Source organism: Oncorhynchus kisutch, linkage group LG19, assembly GCF_002021735.2.
Source record: "Oncorhynchus kisutch isolate 150728-3 linkage group LG19, Okis_V2, whole genome shotgun sequence".
In the NCBI taxonomy this organism is placed as follows: Eukaryota; Metazoa; Chordata; class Actinopteri; order Salmoniformes; family Salmonidae; genus Oncorhynchus; species Oncorhynchus kisutch.
The window spans coordinates 4,106,912-4,122,766 of record NC_034192.2 but is presented as its reverse complement, the minus strand read 5'-3'; the positions used below and the strand labels follow the sequence as shown (position 1 = coordinate 4,122,766).

General features: G+C 49.0%; 1 protein-coding gene across 1 annotated transcript in view; it reads right to left on the bottom strand.

Moving 5' to 3' along the window:
• LOC109882687 (membrane-associated guanylate kinase, WW and PDZ domain-containing protein 2-like) overlaps positions 1-15,855 on the bottom strand; it is a 296,510-nt gene that overhangs the window by 99,355 nt on the left and 181,300 nt on the right. The window contains exons 3-5 of the mRNA XM_031798160.1: positions 11,808-11,927; positions 6,108-6,323; positions 648-879 (exon numbers count right to left, since the gene is read on the bottom strand). Of these exons, the coding sequence (XP_031654020.1) occupies positions 648-879; positions 6,108-6,323; positions 11,808-11,927 (568 nt within the window). The remainder of the gene's footprint in view (positions 1-647; positions 880-6,107; positions 6,324-11,807; positions 11,928-15,855) is intronic.

Below are 15,855 nucleotides of genomic sequence, written 5' to 3'. Positions count from 1 at the left end.
TGACCGGCTGACTGGCTGGCTGACCGACTGGCTAACTGACCGGCTGACTGACTGGCAGACAACTACATTAAAACTAACCCTGCTGGATGTTTTCTCTGCTACTTTATTATACGACACAAGGAAAGGCAGTCCTCTGGGAATCGGATGATGTTTCTGTCACACAAATTCGAACGATTGTTAATTTCCAAAAGGTTTCTGTAATAACCTGCCTATCGATTGATGTACACACACAGACAGGGACGTACACACTCACACAGTCAGAAGACGTTTAAATATTTATCAAATGTAAGAGATAGACAACTCATCTCTACAATTATATTGTGGCAGTAAAAATCTAACAGACCTGTTGTAAAATACCTCCAATAGAGCTAGCCACACAGAACAATAGAATGCATTACATTAGGAGTGTGTGTGTGTGTGTTGTGTGTGTGTGTGTGTGTGTCTGTGCGCGCGTGTGAAAGCTGCTTAAAATGCTTGGGCAACTTTTACCTTCTATTCTCCCTGGCGAAACATTGCATGGACAAGAACCTCTAAATCTCATTACAACAACAGTCAACTATTTGGCTGCTGTTGGCTGTATGTGTGTGTGTGTGTGTGTGTGTGCGTTGGGATAATTTGACACCGTTCTCTTCAGCGCAGACACTTACTCGATAAAGTACACCTCTCCCTTCTCTGTGTAGGCCATCTCCCAGTTGCCTGGCAGGGGGCCAAGCTCACTCTCATTCTCATCTGGTTTGGGGGGTGACTTGGTTAGCTCGCCCCCCTCCTCCTGGGGGACCTCGTTATTAGGGGTGGTGGGGGTCTCGGTGGGGGGACAGGTCTGTGGGGGAACGTCCCCCGAGGAGACATCTGTACTCTTGTCTTCATGTTCGCTGGACTCTGAGAAGGAGAAGAGAATTACAGGTGAGTCAGAGCTGACATTACAACTGGAGGAACAGGGGAGGGAAGAGAAGAGGAGGGAAGGGGAGAAGGGGAGAGGGGGAGAGGGGAAGAGGGAAGGGGAGAGGGAGGAGGGAAGGGAAAGAGGGGAGGAGAGGGAAGAGGGAAGGGAGCGAGGGGAGGAGGGAAGGGGAGAGGGGGAGAGGGAAGGGGAGAGGGGAGAGGGGAAGAGGGAGGGGAGAGAGGGAGGGGAGGGAAGGGGAGACGGGAGGAGGGAAGGGGGAGGAACGGGGAGGACGGGAGGAAGGGAAGGGGATGAGGGGGAGGAGGGAGACAGGAAGAGGGAAGGGGAGAGGGGAGGAGGGAAGGGGAGAGAGGGGGAGAGGGGAAGAGGGGAAGGAGAGAGGGGAGCAGGGAAGGGAGAGGGGAGAGGGGGAGAGGGAAGGGGAGAGGGGAGGGGAGGAGAGGGGAGCAGGGAAGGAGAGGGAAGAGGGAAGGGGAGAGGGGAGGGGAGAGGGGAAGAGGGAAGGGGAGAGGGGAGGGGTGCAGGGAAGGGAGAGGGGGTAAGGGGGAGAGGGGAAGGGAGAGGGGAGAGGGGAGGAGGGAAGGGAAGATGGGAGAGGGGAGCAGGGAAGGGGAGAGGGGAGCAGGGAAGGGGAGAGGGGAAGAGGGAAGAGGAGAGGGGAGCAGGGAAGGGAAGAGGGGAAGACGGAAGGGGAGAGGGGAGGAGGGAAGGGGAGAGGGGAAGAGGGTAGGGGTGAGGGTGAGGAGGGAAGGGGAGAGGGGAAGAGGGAAGGGGAGAAGGGAAGAGGGGAGAGGGGAAGAGGGAAGGGGAGAAGGGAAGAGGGGAAGAGGGAAGGGGAGAGGGGAAGAGGGAAGGGGAGAGGGGAGCAGGGAAGGGAGAGGGGAGAGGGGAGAGGGGGAGAGGGGAAGAGGGAAGGGGAGAGGGGAGGAGGGAAGGGGAGAGGGGAAGAGGGAAGGGGATAGGGAAGAGAGAAGGGGAGAGGGGAGAAGGGAAGGGGAGAGGGGAGAGGGAGAGGGGAGAGGGGAGAGGGGAGAGGGGAGAGGGGAAGAGGGAATGGGAGAGGGGAGGAGGGAAGGGGAGAGGGGAAGAGGGAAGGGGAGAGGGGAGGAGGGAAGGGGAGAGGGGAGGAGGGAAGGGGAGAGGGGAAGAGGGAAGGGGAGAGGGGAAGAGGGAAGGGGAGAGTGGGAAGAGGGGAAGAGGGAAGGGGAGATGGGAGAAGGGAGAGGGGAAGAGGGAAGGGGAGAGGGGAGAAGGGAGAGGGGAAGAGGGGAAGAGGGAAGGGGAGAGGGGAAGAGGGGAAGAGGGAAGGGGAGAGGGGAGAAGGGAGAGGGGAAGAGGGAAAGAGGGAAGGGGAGAGGGGAGAAGGGAGAGGGGAAGAGGGAAAGAGGGAATGGGAGAGGGAAGGGGAGAGGGGAGAGGGGAAGAGGGAGAGGGGAGAAGGGAAGAGGGAAGGGGAGGGGGGAAGAGGGAATGGGAGAGGGGAGGAGGGAAGGGGAGAGGGGAAGAGGGAATGGGAGAGGGGAGAGGGGAAGAGGGAATGGGAGGAGGGAAGGGGAGAGGGGAGAGGGGAAGAGGGAATGGGAGAGGGGAGCAGGGAAGAGGGAAGGGGAGAGGGGAGGAGGGAAGGGGAGAGGGGAGGAGGGAAGGGGAGAGGGGAGAGGGGAAGAGGGAATGGGAGAGGGGAGGAGGGAAGGGGAGAGGGGAGAGGGGAAGAGGAGAGGAGAAAGGAGAGGGGAGGAGGAGGAGACGGGAGGTGGGAAAAGTAGAAGGGAGAGAAGACGAGGGAAGGGGAGAGGGGAGGAGGGAAGGGGAGAGGGGAAAGAGGAGGAGGAGAGGGGAGGTTGAAAAGGTAGAAGGGAGAGAAGAGGAGGGAAGGTAAGAGATGAGAGATGAGGAGGGAAGGGGAGAGGGGAGAGATGAGGAGGCAAGGGTGGAGGGAAGGGTCAAGGGAAGAGAGGAGGGGGGGGCGAGAGGGGAGGAAGGAAGGGTAGAGGGGAGAGAGGAGGAGGTAGCGGGGAGAAGCGGCAGTGTGATTGAGTGCCAAGGAAAAAGACATGGAATGGGATAAAAAGAAAGATAGAGAGGATTTCAAATGGGGAGAGGGTGGCAATTACACAGGGACAGAAATAGAGAGATAGATAGATAGATATATAGAGCGAGAGAGAGTAAGGATACCGAGCAGAGAGAGATGGACGGTGATTGAAAGAGAGAGGGAAATAGACAGAGAGAGCAGAGTGAGAGAGGTGGCAGGCAGAGGAGATTGAGAGAGAGTGGAGGAGCTGATGATATGTCCTAGTTTGAGTTGTGGCGCTTGGTTGGGCCGTCCCAGAGGACAGCCACAGCAGGCAGTGGTAGGGAGGGAGAGTTCATCTATGAGCTATCTACTCACATCACACTGTCTACTGTTCTCTCTCTTTATCTCTCCTGTCGACCTGTATATACACTCAGTAAAAGAAAACTACAGTGCAGCTCTAGGCTGAATACTCGACATCAAACCTTTCTCAGCTTTGTTCACATAGCCCAATGAATAGCAGAGCTACTATGAGAAATTACAGCAACATGAGACTACTCCAGTCCTATAGCTCAAGGGCATTTATATGGGTTACCTGACCAGAACATACAGTACAATGCCAGAAATCTTGCTTGTTTGTAGGTGACCAAATACTTATTTTCCACTTTCTCTCATTTTGTCTGTCACAGTTGAAGTGTACCTATGATGAACATTTACAGGCCTCTCTCATCTTTTTAAGTGGGAGAACTTGCACAATTGGTGGCTGACAAAATATTTTTTTGCCCCACTGTATAATGTAAAGCCATTCTCTAAAGGTCTCAAAAGGTTTTACTAAATAACTACCGTAACAGTGTCATTTATTTTTACATTAACAAATGTCAAGTCAAAATGAATGATACTATTTTGTTTCATAGCTTACATAGGGTTTCTCTGTTCTTACAGTGCCTTGCGAAAGTATTCGGCCCCCTTGAACTTTGCGACCTTTTGCCACATTTCAGGCTTCAAACATAAAGATATAAAACTGTATTTTTTTGTGAAGAATCAACAACAAGTGGGACACAATCATGAAGTGGAACGATATTTATTGGATATTTCAAACTTTTTTAACAAATCAAAAACTGAAAAATTGGGCGTGCAAAATTATTCAGCCCCCTTAAGTTAATACTTTGTAGCGCCACCTTTTGCTGCGATTACAGCTGTAAGTCGCTTGGGGTATGTCTCTATCGGTTTTGCACATCGAGAGACTGCAATTTTTTCCCATTCCTCCTTGCAAAACAGCTCGAGCTCAGTGAGGTTGGATGGAGAGCATTTGTGAACAGCAGTTTTCAGTTCTTTCCACAGATTCTCGATTGGATTCAGGTCTGGACTTTGACTTGGCCATTCTAACACCTGGATATGTTTATTTTTGAACCATTCCATTGTAGATTTTGCTTTATGTTTTGGATCATTGTCTTGTTGGAAGACAAATCTCCATCCCAGTCTCAGGTCTTTTGCAGACTCCATCAGGTTTTCTTCCAGAATGGTCCTGTATTTGGCTCCATCCATCTTCCCATCAATTTTAACCATCTTCCCTGTCCCTGCTGAAGAAAAGCAGGCCCAAACCATGATGCTGCCACCACCATGTTTGACAGTGGGGATGGTGTGTTCAGGGTGATGAGCTGTGTTGCTTTTACGCCAAACATAACGTTTTGCATTGTTGCCAAAAAGTTCAATTTTGGTTTCATCTGACCAGAGCACCTTCTTCCACATGTTTGGTGTGTCTCCCAGGTGGCTTGTGGCAAACTTTAAACAACACTTTTTATGGATATCTTTAAGAAATGTCTTTCTTCTTGCCACTCTTCCATAAAGGCCAGATTTGTGCAATATACGACTGATTGTTGTCCTATGGACAGAGTCTCCCACCTCAGCTGTAGATCTCTGCAGTTCATCCAGAGTGATCATGGGCCTCTTGGCTGCATCTCTGATCAGTCTTCTCCTTGTATGAGCTGAAAGTTTAGAGGGACGGCCAGGTCTTGGTAGATTTGCAGTGGTCTGATACTCCTTCCATTTCAATATTATCGCTTGCACAGTGCTCCTTGGGATGTTTAAAGCTTGGGAAATATTTTTGTATCCAAATCCGGCTTTAAACTTCTTCACAACAGTATCTCGGACCTGCCTGGTGTGTTCCTTGTTCTTCATGATGCTCTCTGCGCTTTTAACGGACCTCTGAGACTATCACAGTGCAGGTGCATTTATACGGAGACTTGATTACACACAGGTGGATTGTATTTATCATCATTAGTCATTTAGGTCAACATTGGATCATTCAGAGATCCTCACTGAACTTCTGGAGAGAGTTTGCTGCACTGAAAGTAAAGGGGCTGAATAATTTTGCAAGCCCAATGTTTCAGTTTTTGATTTGTTAAAAAAAATTGAAATATCCAATAAATGTCGTTCTACTTCATGATTGTGTCCCACTTGTTCTTGATTCTTCACAAAAAAATACAGTTTTATATCTTTATGTTTGAAGCCTGAAATGTGGCAAAAGGTCGCAAAGTTCAAGGGGGCCGAATACTTTCGCAAGGCACTGTAAGAACAGAGAAACCCTATGTAAGCTATGAAACAAAACAGCCAGCATCTTTGCTCCTAGTTGAGAGTAATGACTGTGATGTGGCTTGCATTGATCCAGTAAATCTGCTTAGTGGAACCCCACGCTTGATTTGATCACAGCCTCCAGGCGATGTTTCTCTGTGTTGGCGCGGGGGGTGGAATCTAGCCTCTGGCCATGTGACTTAGTCTAACTGTACTGTGGTCTGATCTAGTGACTGGGAGATTGGATACAGTGTAAGGCTGTTGTCTCTGAACTCTATCAGTCCTGTTACATGGGATGCTTGGGGGATGTACTCGTGCTATTTACAGGCACTAGAACTCTACAGTTTTTCATTTAGACTATCTATGATGATGATGCTGATGATCTGAGCTCCCTGGGAAGAGCTCCCTGTAGGCAGTAGGGACTTGTATCCATCCTTTATTATGTTATTGTATGGGCCTGACTCAGAGCTGGTTGCTATGATGTAACCTAGACGATAGACTGTTGCTATGTTGTCTGATCAGATCCCAGGGGTCAGTGCTATCTCATTTCAGCGGTGAACTTGTTGTCATGACGAGGATCTATAGTTGCACATCAACACTATGTCTGCGTTGGAACCTAACCTGGGGTGATGCCATTGCCGTTGCCATTGACAACGGGTCTCTCCTCCTCCTCATCCTCGGGTGGCTCGATGCCGGCCTTCTCCATGTTGCTGACCGACTTGTTCCGTTTCCTCTTCCCCTTGGAGCTGGGTCGGGCGCCCGGCAGGAGCTGATCTGTTACATTTAGCAGCAGAGGACTGGGCTCGCACGGGGGCTTGGGGGTACCGTAATAGTTCTCTAGAGAAGGAAGGAAGGAATACTTCACATTAATGATCATTTTATATACTTAGTCAGTCATACACACATCATGTTATACTTAGGTGCTGGTGGGTGAGGTTAAATAATCAAAATGGCCAATGTGACAGACTGATGGTTGAACTGAGGTCTCTCCATGAGACTGTGTTAGCCCCCATGAGACTGTGTTAGGCCCATGAGACTGTGTTAGCCCCCCATGAGACTGTGTTAGCCCCCCATGTGACTGTGTAAGTCCCCCATGAGACTGTGTTAGCCCCCCAATTAGACTGTGTTAGTCCCCCATGAGACTGTGTTAGCCCCCCATTATACTGTGTTAGCCCCATGAGACTGTGTTAGCCACCATGAGAATGTGTTAGCCCCCATGAGACTGTGTTAGTCTCCCATGAGACTGTGTTATTCCCCCACGAGACTGTGTTAGCCCCATGAGAATGTGTTAGCCTCCACAAGACTGTGTTAACCCCATGAGACTGTGTTAGCCCCCCATGAGACTGTGTTAGCCCCCCATGAGACTGTGTTAGCCCCCCATGAGACTGTGTTAGTCCCCCATGAGACTGTGTTAGCCCCCATGAGACTGTGTTAGCCCCCCATGAGACTGTGTTAGCCCCCATGAGACTGGTTTAGCCCCATGATACTGTGTTAGCCCCCATGAGACTGTGTTAGCCCCATGAGAATGTGTCGGTCCCCCATGAGACTGCGTTAGTCCCATGGGACTGTGTTAGTCCCCCATGAGACTGTGTTAGTCCCCCATGAGACTGTGTTAGTCCCCCATGAGACTGTGTTAGCCCCCCATGAGACTGTGTTAGCCCCCATGAGACTGGTTTAGCCCCATGATACTGTGTTAGCCCCCATGAGACTGTGTTAGCCCCATGAGACTGTGTCGGTCCCCCATGAGACTGTGTTAGTCCCCTATAAGACTGTGTTAGTCCGTATAAGAATGTGTTAGTCCCCCATAAGACTGTGTTAGCCCCCCATGAGACTGTGTTAGCCCCCCATGAGACTGTGTTAGTCCCGCATGAGACTGTGTTAGTCCCCCACGAGACTGTGTTAGCCCCCATGAGACTGTGTTAGCCCCATGAGACTGTGAAAGTCCCCCATGAGACTGTGTTAGCCCCATGAGAATGTGTTAGCCCCCCATGAGACTGTGTAAGTCCCCCAAGAGACTGTGTTTGCCCCCCATGAGACTGTGTTAGCCCCCCATTACATTGTGTTAGCCCCCCATGAGATTGTGATAGCCTCCCATGAGACTGTGGTAGTTCCACATGAGACTGTGTTAGCCCCATGAGACTGTGTTAGTCCCCCATAAGACTGTGTTAGCCCCATGAGACTGTTTTAGCCCCATGAGACTGTGTGAGCCCCCCATGAGAGTGTGTTAGCCCCCCATGAGAGTGTGTTAGTCCCATGAGACTGTGTTAGCCCCCCATTACATTGTGTTAGCCCCCCATTACATTGTGTTAGCCCCTCATGAGATTGTGTTAGCCTCCCATGAGAATGTGTTAGCCCCAATGTGACTGTGTTAGCCCCCATAAGACTGTGTTAGCCCCATGAGACTGTGTTAGTTCCACATAAGACTGTGTTAGCCCCATGAGACTGTGTTAGCCCCATGAGACTGTGTTAGCCCCATGAGACTGTGTTAGCCCCCCATGAGACTGTGTTAGTCCCATGAGACTGTGTTAGTCCGCATAAGCCTGTGTTAGTCCCCCCATAATACTGTGTTAGTCCCCCATAATACTGTGTTAGCCCACCACGAAACTGTGTTTGCCCCCTACGAGACTTTGTTAGCCCCATGAGACTGTGAAAGTCCCCCATGAGACTGTGTTAGCCCCCACGAGACTGTGTTAGCCCCATGAGAATGTGTTAGCTCCCCATGAGACTGTGTAAGTCCCCCAAGAGACTGTGTTTGCCCCCCATGAGACTGTGTTAGCCCCCCATTACATTGTGTTAGCCCCCCATGAGATTGTGATAGCCTCCCATGAGACTGTGGTAGTTCCACATGAGACTGTGTTAGCCCCATGAGACTGTGTTAGTCCCCCATAAGACTGTGTTAGCCCCATGAGACTGTTTTAGCCCCATGAGACTGTGTGAGCCCCCCATGAGAGTGTGTTAGCCCCCCATGAGAGTGTGTTAGTCCCATGAGACTGTGTTAGCCCCCCATTACATTGTGTTAGCCCCCCATTACATTGTGTTAGCCCCTCATGAGATTGTGTTAGCCTCCCATGAGAATGTGTTAGCCCCAATGTGACTGTGTTAGCCCCCATAAGACTGTGTTAGCCCCATGAGACTGTGTTAGTTCCACATAAGACTGTGTTAGCCCCATGAGACTGTGTTAGCCCCATGAGACTGTGTTAGCCCCCCATGAGACTGTGTTAGCCCCCCATGAGACTGTGTTAGTCCCATGAGACTGTGTTAGTCCGCATAAGCCTGTGTTAGTCCCCCCATAATACTGTGTTAGTCCCCCATAATACTGTGTTAGCCCCCCACGAGACTGTGTTTGCCCCCTACGAGACTGTGTTTGCCCCATGAGACTGTGTTAGTTCCCCATGAGACTGTGTTTGCCCCAATGTGACTGTGTTAGTTCCCCATGAGACTGTGTTAGCCCCCCATGAGACTGTGTTAGCCCCATGAGACTGTGTTAGCCCCAAGAGACTGTGTTAGCCCCAAGAGACTGTGTTAGCCCCATGAGACTGTGTTCGCCCCCCATGAGACTGTGTTAGCCCCCCATGAGACTGTGTTAGTCCCATGAGACTGTGTTAGTCCCCCATACGACTTAATTAGTGCCCCATAAGACTGTGTTAGTCCGCATAAGACTGTGTTAGTCCCCCCATAATACTGTGTTAGTCCCCCATAATAATGTGTTAGCCCCCCACAAGACTGTGTTTGCCCCCCATGAGACTGTGTTAGCACCCCATGAGACTGTGTTAGCACCCCATGAGACTGTTAGCCCCATGCGACTGTTATCCACCGCACATCAATCAAACACTAAACCATGCACAGATTCCTAGTGATTGAGTGAGTGTGTGTGTGTTGTAAATAAATAAAGAAGAAGCCTTTCTCTCTCTCTGTGCTCTGGGCTCTGTGCTCTGTGTGGTCGTCCCGTCTGTCTCCCCAGGGCGGAGTCTCCAGCTCCCAGCATGCAGAGCGTTTCTGGGTTTGTTCTGAACATGCTCCCCTGGGCTCCTCCTCGCTGATGCTTTCACACATCACCCACTCTGATCCTCCAGCCCCTGAGTCTGCTAGCAGAAGACTGTCTGCTAAGATCTCCTCCACACACATAGGCATGCATGCACGCAAACATCCCTTGCTACAGCTTTAGCCCAGAGATACCTGGCAAAGTCCAGAGACAGCGGATGTCCTTGTTAAGCTGATGTGAGATCTGATTAAGTGTTTGGTCTCCACTCTCTGTAAACACTGTGTGAAATGGACTGGGGGGAGATATGATGTTGCCACAGCAATGGAACCAAGTTTCCTTGAGAGCAGGCTTCAAGGCACTGCCTCTCCACTGGAGATTAGGTTCTGAAGCTAGAGAGCGTTTCTTTGAGAGTGATAGGGGTGCCAGGGTAGCCTAGTGGTTAGAGTGTTGGACTAGTAACCGGAAGGTTGCAAGTTCAAATCCCAGAGCTGACAAGGTACAACTCTGTTCTTCTGCCCCTGAACAGGCAGTTAACCCATTGTTCCTAGGCCGTCATTAAAAATAAGAAATTGTTTTTAACTGACTTGCCTGGTAAAATAAAAAAATTAAATATTATCCTGCATTTCTCAGTGGTGTTTTAGTACTTCTGGAGGAGAAACCATATACCCAAAGATATTTTGAAATCCAATGAGATTGTTCTAATCCTGGGGATTAAGTATTAAAATGATCAACCCCATCAACACGTATGCCACAGACAGTTGAAGGACCATGGAGAAAATAGTAGCTGGAAAGTCCTGTTGGTTTGTATCTCAGATATTTGCTGTGGTTAGAAAAAGGACCTGTGAATTTTTGTTCGCATTTCTGAGTACACAGTGACTGACTCAAATGAAAAAACATTGCTGTAAAAAAGTGAATTGAATGGAAACCACAGACCACAGACTATTTGACCCTACTGTTGCCTAAAATCTAAAAGCAATTTCAGTCAGACTTTCCTGGGAAATCAAATCTAAAATGCACAAAAACAGCATGAACAGCATTCTTCAAACATTCCTAGACAAACTGAAGACAACCTCCAGTAGTATGCTACAACGCTAAATTAGTTGCCTACCTAACTATTAGCTAAACGAAAGCCAAGAGACACACTGACCCAACCCCTGACTTTCCCAAGCAAGGCTTTTGTAATGATGAAAATCCAACACTGTGGATAACATTAACCTGGCAGTGTAGGACCTGACAGACAGATTGGCTTTTTCTCCGCCTACCTCACACAAAAGAAAACAGGGATCTCTCCATCTCTATCGCCCTGCATCCCTCTCCCTCTCTCTCTCTCTCTCTCTCTCTCTCTCACCCAGTAGATATGGGAGTTCATCAAAATTGAGTTTGCTTTTCCAATTCTTTGTGGGTCTGTGTAATCTGAGGGAAATATGTGTCTCTAATATGGTCATACATTTGGCAGGATGTTAGGAAGTGCAGCTCAGTTTCCACCTCATTTTGTGGGCAGTGTGCACATAGCCTGTCTTCTCTTGAGAACCAGGTCTGCCTACGGCGGCCTTTCTCAATAGCAAGGCTATGCTCACGGAGTCTGTACATAGTCAAAGCTTTCCTTAATTTTGGGTCAGTCACAGAGGTCAGGTATTTTGCCACTGTGAACTTTCTGTTTAGGGCCAAATAGCATTCTAGTTTGCTCTGTTTTTTTGTTAGTTCTTTCCAATGTGTCAAGTAATTATCTCTCTCTCTCCTTCTCTAATTGAACATTACATATTAAAAAGGTAAATGTTGGTGGTACAGCAGTGCAGCCACCGAGAAGAGAAGAAGGGTTCTCTCTACGGAAGACGACATCCTCGGAGAAGTGATACACGGCCTCAATCGGAGAGAGAATCTAACATCGCTCCTGGCAACCAACCGGTAAATTGACCATCTGCAATTTATTTTTCTGCCATGACAGGCGCGAGGCTGAGCGGGAGGGCTCGGCGAGGGAGCTGACATGGAGTTAATGCATTATCTGTGTGGTGGAGTCCCCTGTATCTGACAGAGTGGAGAGCCAGTAGTTTAGTACACCCAGCACAGAGCCACACAGACCAGGGCAGATGGAGAGAAATTGGAGTGAGTCATGTTTATTATAGAGCCATTAGGGCTCAGAGGAGAGCCAGCATGGAGGAGAGTGTAGTGGTGTTGTGGTGTGTGTGTGAGAGAGTGTGTTTTCATTCTTCCTTGTCAGAGAGTGGAAGGATGGTCGATAAACAAGCAGCTACATAATACAATTATTCCAACAAGCAAAATCAGGAAAGACCCCCCAAAAATATGATACACCCCCAAAAAAGTGAAAAGCTTTCTCTTACCTTCATAAGTTCCGCTCTCTAGTAAGGCTCCACTTTTCTCCAATTCCATAAACTGATCAACAGTCACAAAGTTGTAGTCCACCCCCGGGACCTCTCCCTCCTTGGGCTGCCTGGTTGTGCCTATCAGAGAGGAGAGGGGAGGAGCACAGTTACAATCAGGGAACTTACTAAGAAACTGTGCATACACCTGCATACAGGAGAGAAGAGCAGGGTAAGCATTATGAACTGTGTGTACCGTAGAAATAGAATGAAAGAATTGTAAATCTTTTTTTATTTTACCCCTTTTTCTCCCCAATTTCGTAGTATCCAATTGTTTAGTAGCTACTATCTTGTCTCATTGCTACAACTCCCATACGGGCTCGGGAGAGACGAAGGTTGTCATGCATCCTCCGATACACAACCCAACCAAGCCACACTGCCTCTTAACACAGCGCCATCCAACCCGGAAGCCAGCCGCACCAATGTGTCGGAGGAAACACCTGGCACCTGGCAACCTTGGTTAGCGCGCACTGCGCCCGGCCTGCCACAGGAGTTTGTATTTGCATTTGTATGATTCTGTGTCCATTAAGAAGGACGTTAGCGGTAGTTTTGCGAGTCAATGCTAGTTAGCTAATGAAACTACCTCTAACTTCCTTCATAATGGACACAGAATCGTACAAATGGTATCCAGGACTTCATCTGACTCTGTGGAAGGAGATAAAGGGCGTCATTGTCATCCCTTTAACAAAAAGATCCTACTTTGAACACCTCATAAAGAATCAGAACAGAACGGCTGATTAAGGACAAGCTGACCCTGAATCAGTTATATTCATGTATTGTGAGCGGGTCTCTCGGTTGCACATTTGAATTCCACTGAATACTTAAGCGCTGTCCTTCGGGATGATGAGCCCTTCACTAGGTAACGCTACAGGAAGGTTTCAGCTGAGTGATGCAACTCCAACAGAGAGGAGATAAATAAGGTCAATCTGCATGCAGTGTCAACGCCTCTCAAAGACGGTAGACACAGAGCCTCTACACAACCTCACAGGGCTGCTGTCTACATGTTATCACGAGTGAGATGAGAACGCTAGCCTGCTAAATGCTGACAGTGGCACCCTTTTAATCATGTCAGCGTTAGCATAAGTGGCTAGTTCTCACGACATTTGCCAGTCAATTAAGAGCATTGGGCCAGTAACCGAAAGGTCGCTGGTTATAATATCAGAGCCAGGGCCTCCCGAGTGGCACAGTGGTCTAAGGCACTGCAGTGCTAGCTGTGCCACTAGAAATTCTGGGTTCGAGTCCGGGCTCTGTCGCAGCTGGCCGCGACCGGGAGACCCATGGGATGGCGCACAATTGGCCCAGCGTCGTCCGGGTTAGGGGAGGGTTTGGCTGGCAGGAAGGTCCTTGTCCCACCGTGCACTAGCGACTCCTGTGGCAGGCCGGGCACAGTGCATGCTGACACGGTCGCCAGGTGCACAGTGTTTCCTCCAACACATTGGTGCGGCTGGCTTCCGGGTTAAGTGGGCATTGTGTCAAGAAGCAGTGATGCTTGGTTGGGTTGTGTTTCAGAGGACGCACGGCTCTTGACCTTCGCCTCTCCCGAGTCTGTACGGGAGTTGAGCAAGGGCACTTCATTTCTCCTGTAAGTCACTCTGGATAAGAGGGTCTGATAAATGACCCCAAAATGTAAATGTAAATCATAGGTTTTACAAACTCTCTCTCCCAAGCATAGTGTCTGTTTGAGACAGCTGTAATTTCCAGTCAGTGTTGTGTTGTGGAGGATATGATGCTAAAGGTGTATCAAGGTATAAATTTGTTCCTAAACGCTCCTGCTAGTGCCGTGTGCTAATTAGCCTGTTTGAGCACCAGAGAATAGGCTAATTGATGCTGGCTGTGATAGCTCCAAGGGACTCCATCCCTGAGGTGTTAAACAGCTTATTCCCACATCCGTGCTAACACTGCTGTAAAAGCCTGGCCTATGGCAGCCTTTGGTGCTGGAAGAGCCTGGCCTATGGCAGCCTTTGGTGCTGGAAGAGCCTGGCCTATGGTAGCCTTTGGTGCTGGAAGAGCCTGGCCTATGGCAGCCTTTGGTGCTGGAAGAGCCTGACCTATGGTAGCCTTTGAGGTATGTAAAAGGCAGGCCCCAAAAGGCAGATTGAATTCCTGCTTCACTCAATACCAGTTCCATTAACACATTCCTCGAAAATAGCTAGACTCCTAGAACTGCACCGCGAGGCTAGCGAGGGTAAGTGAGTGTGTGTCTGTTGAGTCAGACAGTTCATATGTCTGCGACACCATGTCACAAGATGATGCAGCCATGTGTGCCAACTTAGTCTGGTGCCACAAGCTCTTATCGCCTGTCACATGTCATTATGATGTAACAGCGGTGACGGGAGGTGCTGGATTGGTGCAAACTGAATGACCCCACGCCATTTTGTCACGACAGTCACAAGAGCTGTGAGATACTCTGTGCTTTTCTTCAGTAAGTCGATTTTGGACTCCGCCACCCTATCTCTCAACGCTGCTGACAGAGAGTCCAAGCATGAAATAACGTACAGAAAAGAAAATGACTCCACCAAGGCTAGTAAAGCCCTTGCCAACGTTGTCTTAACGCTCAATGTTGATGAATCTGTCCTTAGATGGGAAAAGCAAACCGCTGGAGATTTCAACAGATACCATGCAACGGAAACCGAGAATTCTCTCAGAGTTCAGCATCAACATCAAACCATGGTGCTCCACATCAAAACACACCAGGCAGAGAGAGTTCTAGGTGAGGGTTGAGAGAGGAGTGGAAGGGGGCTGGTCTAGGGGCGTGAGGATGGCACATCTGAGCCATGTTGATATGTGGTGAGGAGATGCTAATGAACACACATACAGTGTGTGTGTGTGTGTGTGTATCTATGTGTGAGATACACTATGGCACTTCCAGTGCTACCCTGCATGAGGCCTGCTTAACGACAACAGACTACACCTCCCGACAGCGCTCCAGAACGGCCGACACACAGCACAACACTTCAAAAGGAACCTTTGATGTCACGGAACTACTGTATAATTAGCAGCGTCTTCCAGTGGGGACTTTTCTGTGGCGACACTTTCTAAGAGGAGCAACCGATAAGGCATGAAAGTGGTTTTCTGTACTTTCAGAGTTCTGGGTCATCTGTTAGATTTGACATTATTGTAACATCCAAGCTGGTTTAAGAGAGACATTTGTAGTGACGATTCCCTATAAAAAGCCACTGGCACAGCAGAAAGATGTCCATAACACGTCCACAGAAATTGCTTTCTAACCGTAACTCTTTTCGTTCCCATTTTATCGATCCAATACAAATATTAGCATATAAAAGGTGCAGAGGTCAAATCCATGAGCATGCTCTGTGATACAGTAAGAATTGTATGCCCTCTCCTCTTCCGTCTCCGCCAACCCCTCCTGGTCACCTGTGCTACATGTGACCAGTGAACCATGACCCCAACATATAGTGCCCTCTAGTGGACAAATAAGTTAAAATAACCATTGACAGACAGCATATACAATGCCATATAAACAGGCCAAAACGGCTCCTACACACCGGCCCCTATGGTTTGCAATGTAGAAATCACCACTTAGCATTGTGACGACCCTCCCACTCTGTCTGCCGTATTCTGTCTTTGTTCTTGTTTCCTTATTAGGATGCCGGTGGGTGGAGTTGGGAGGGTCGTCAGCTTCATGGGAAACACCTGGGCCATGTGTCTCCCAGGATAAATATACCTCTTCCACATTCATGGAAGAGACTCTCTCCATGCAGACACCTTTGTAGATTGTGTTGTGGTTCTTGGTGGCCTTTTGTTTGTTTGCTTTGGCACCTTTCAACACCCTGCATTATCACATTCATGCATGCAAAACATTCACTTACACTACTGATTACTGATTACACACACCATTGTATATTTTCCTTAGTTGCTTTAGTTAATAAATATATATTTTGTTACTCCTTATCTCCACGTTGTCTCCCTTTGTTACGGGCTTTGAGCCGGTTCGTGACAGCATGATGAGTATACACTTGCATACGCGGTAACACATCCTCGATAGACT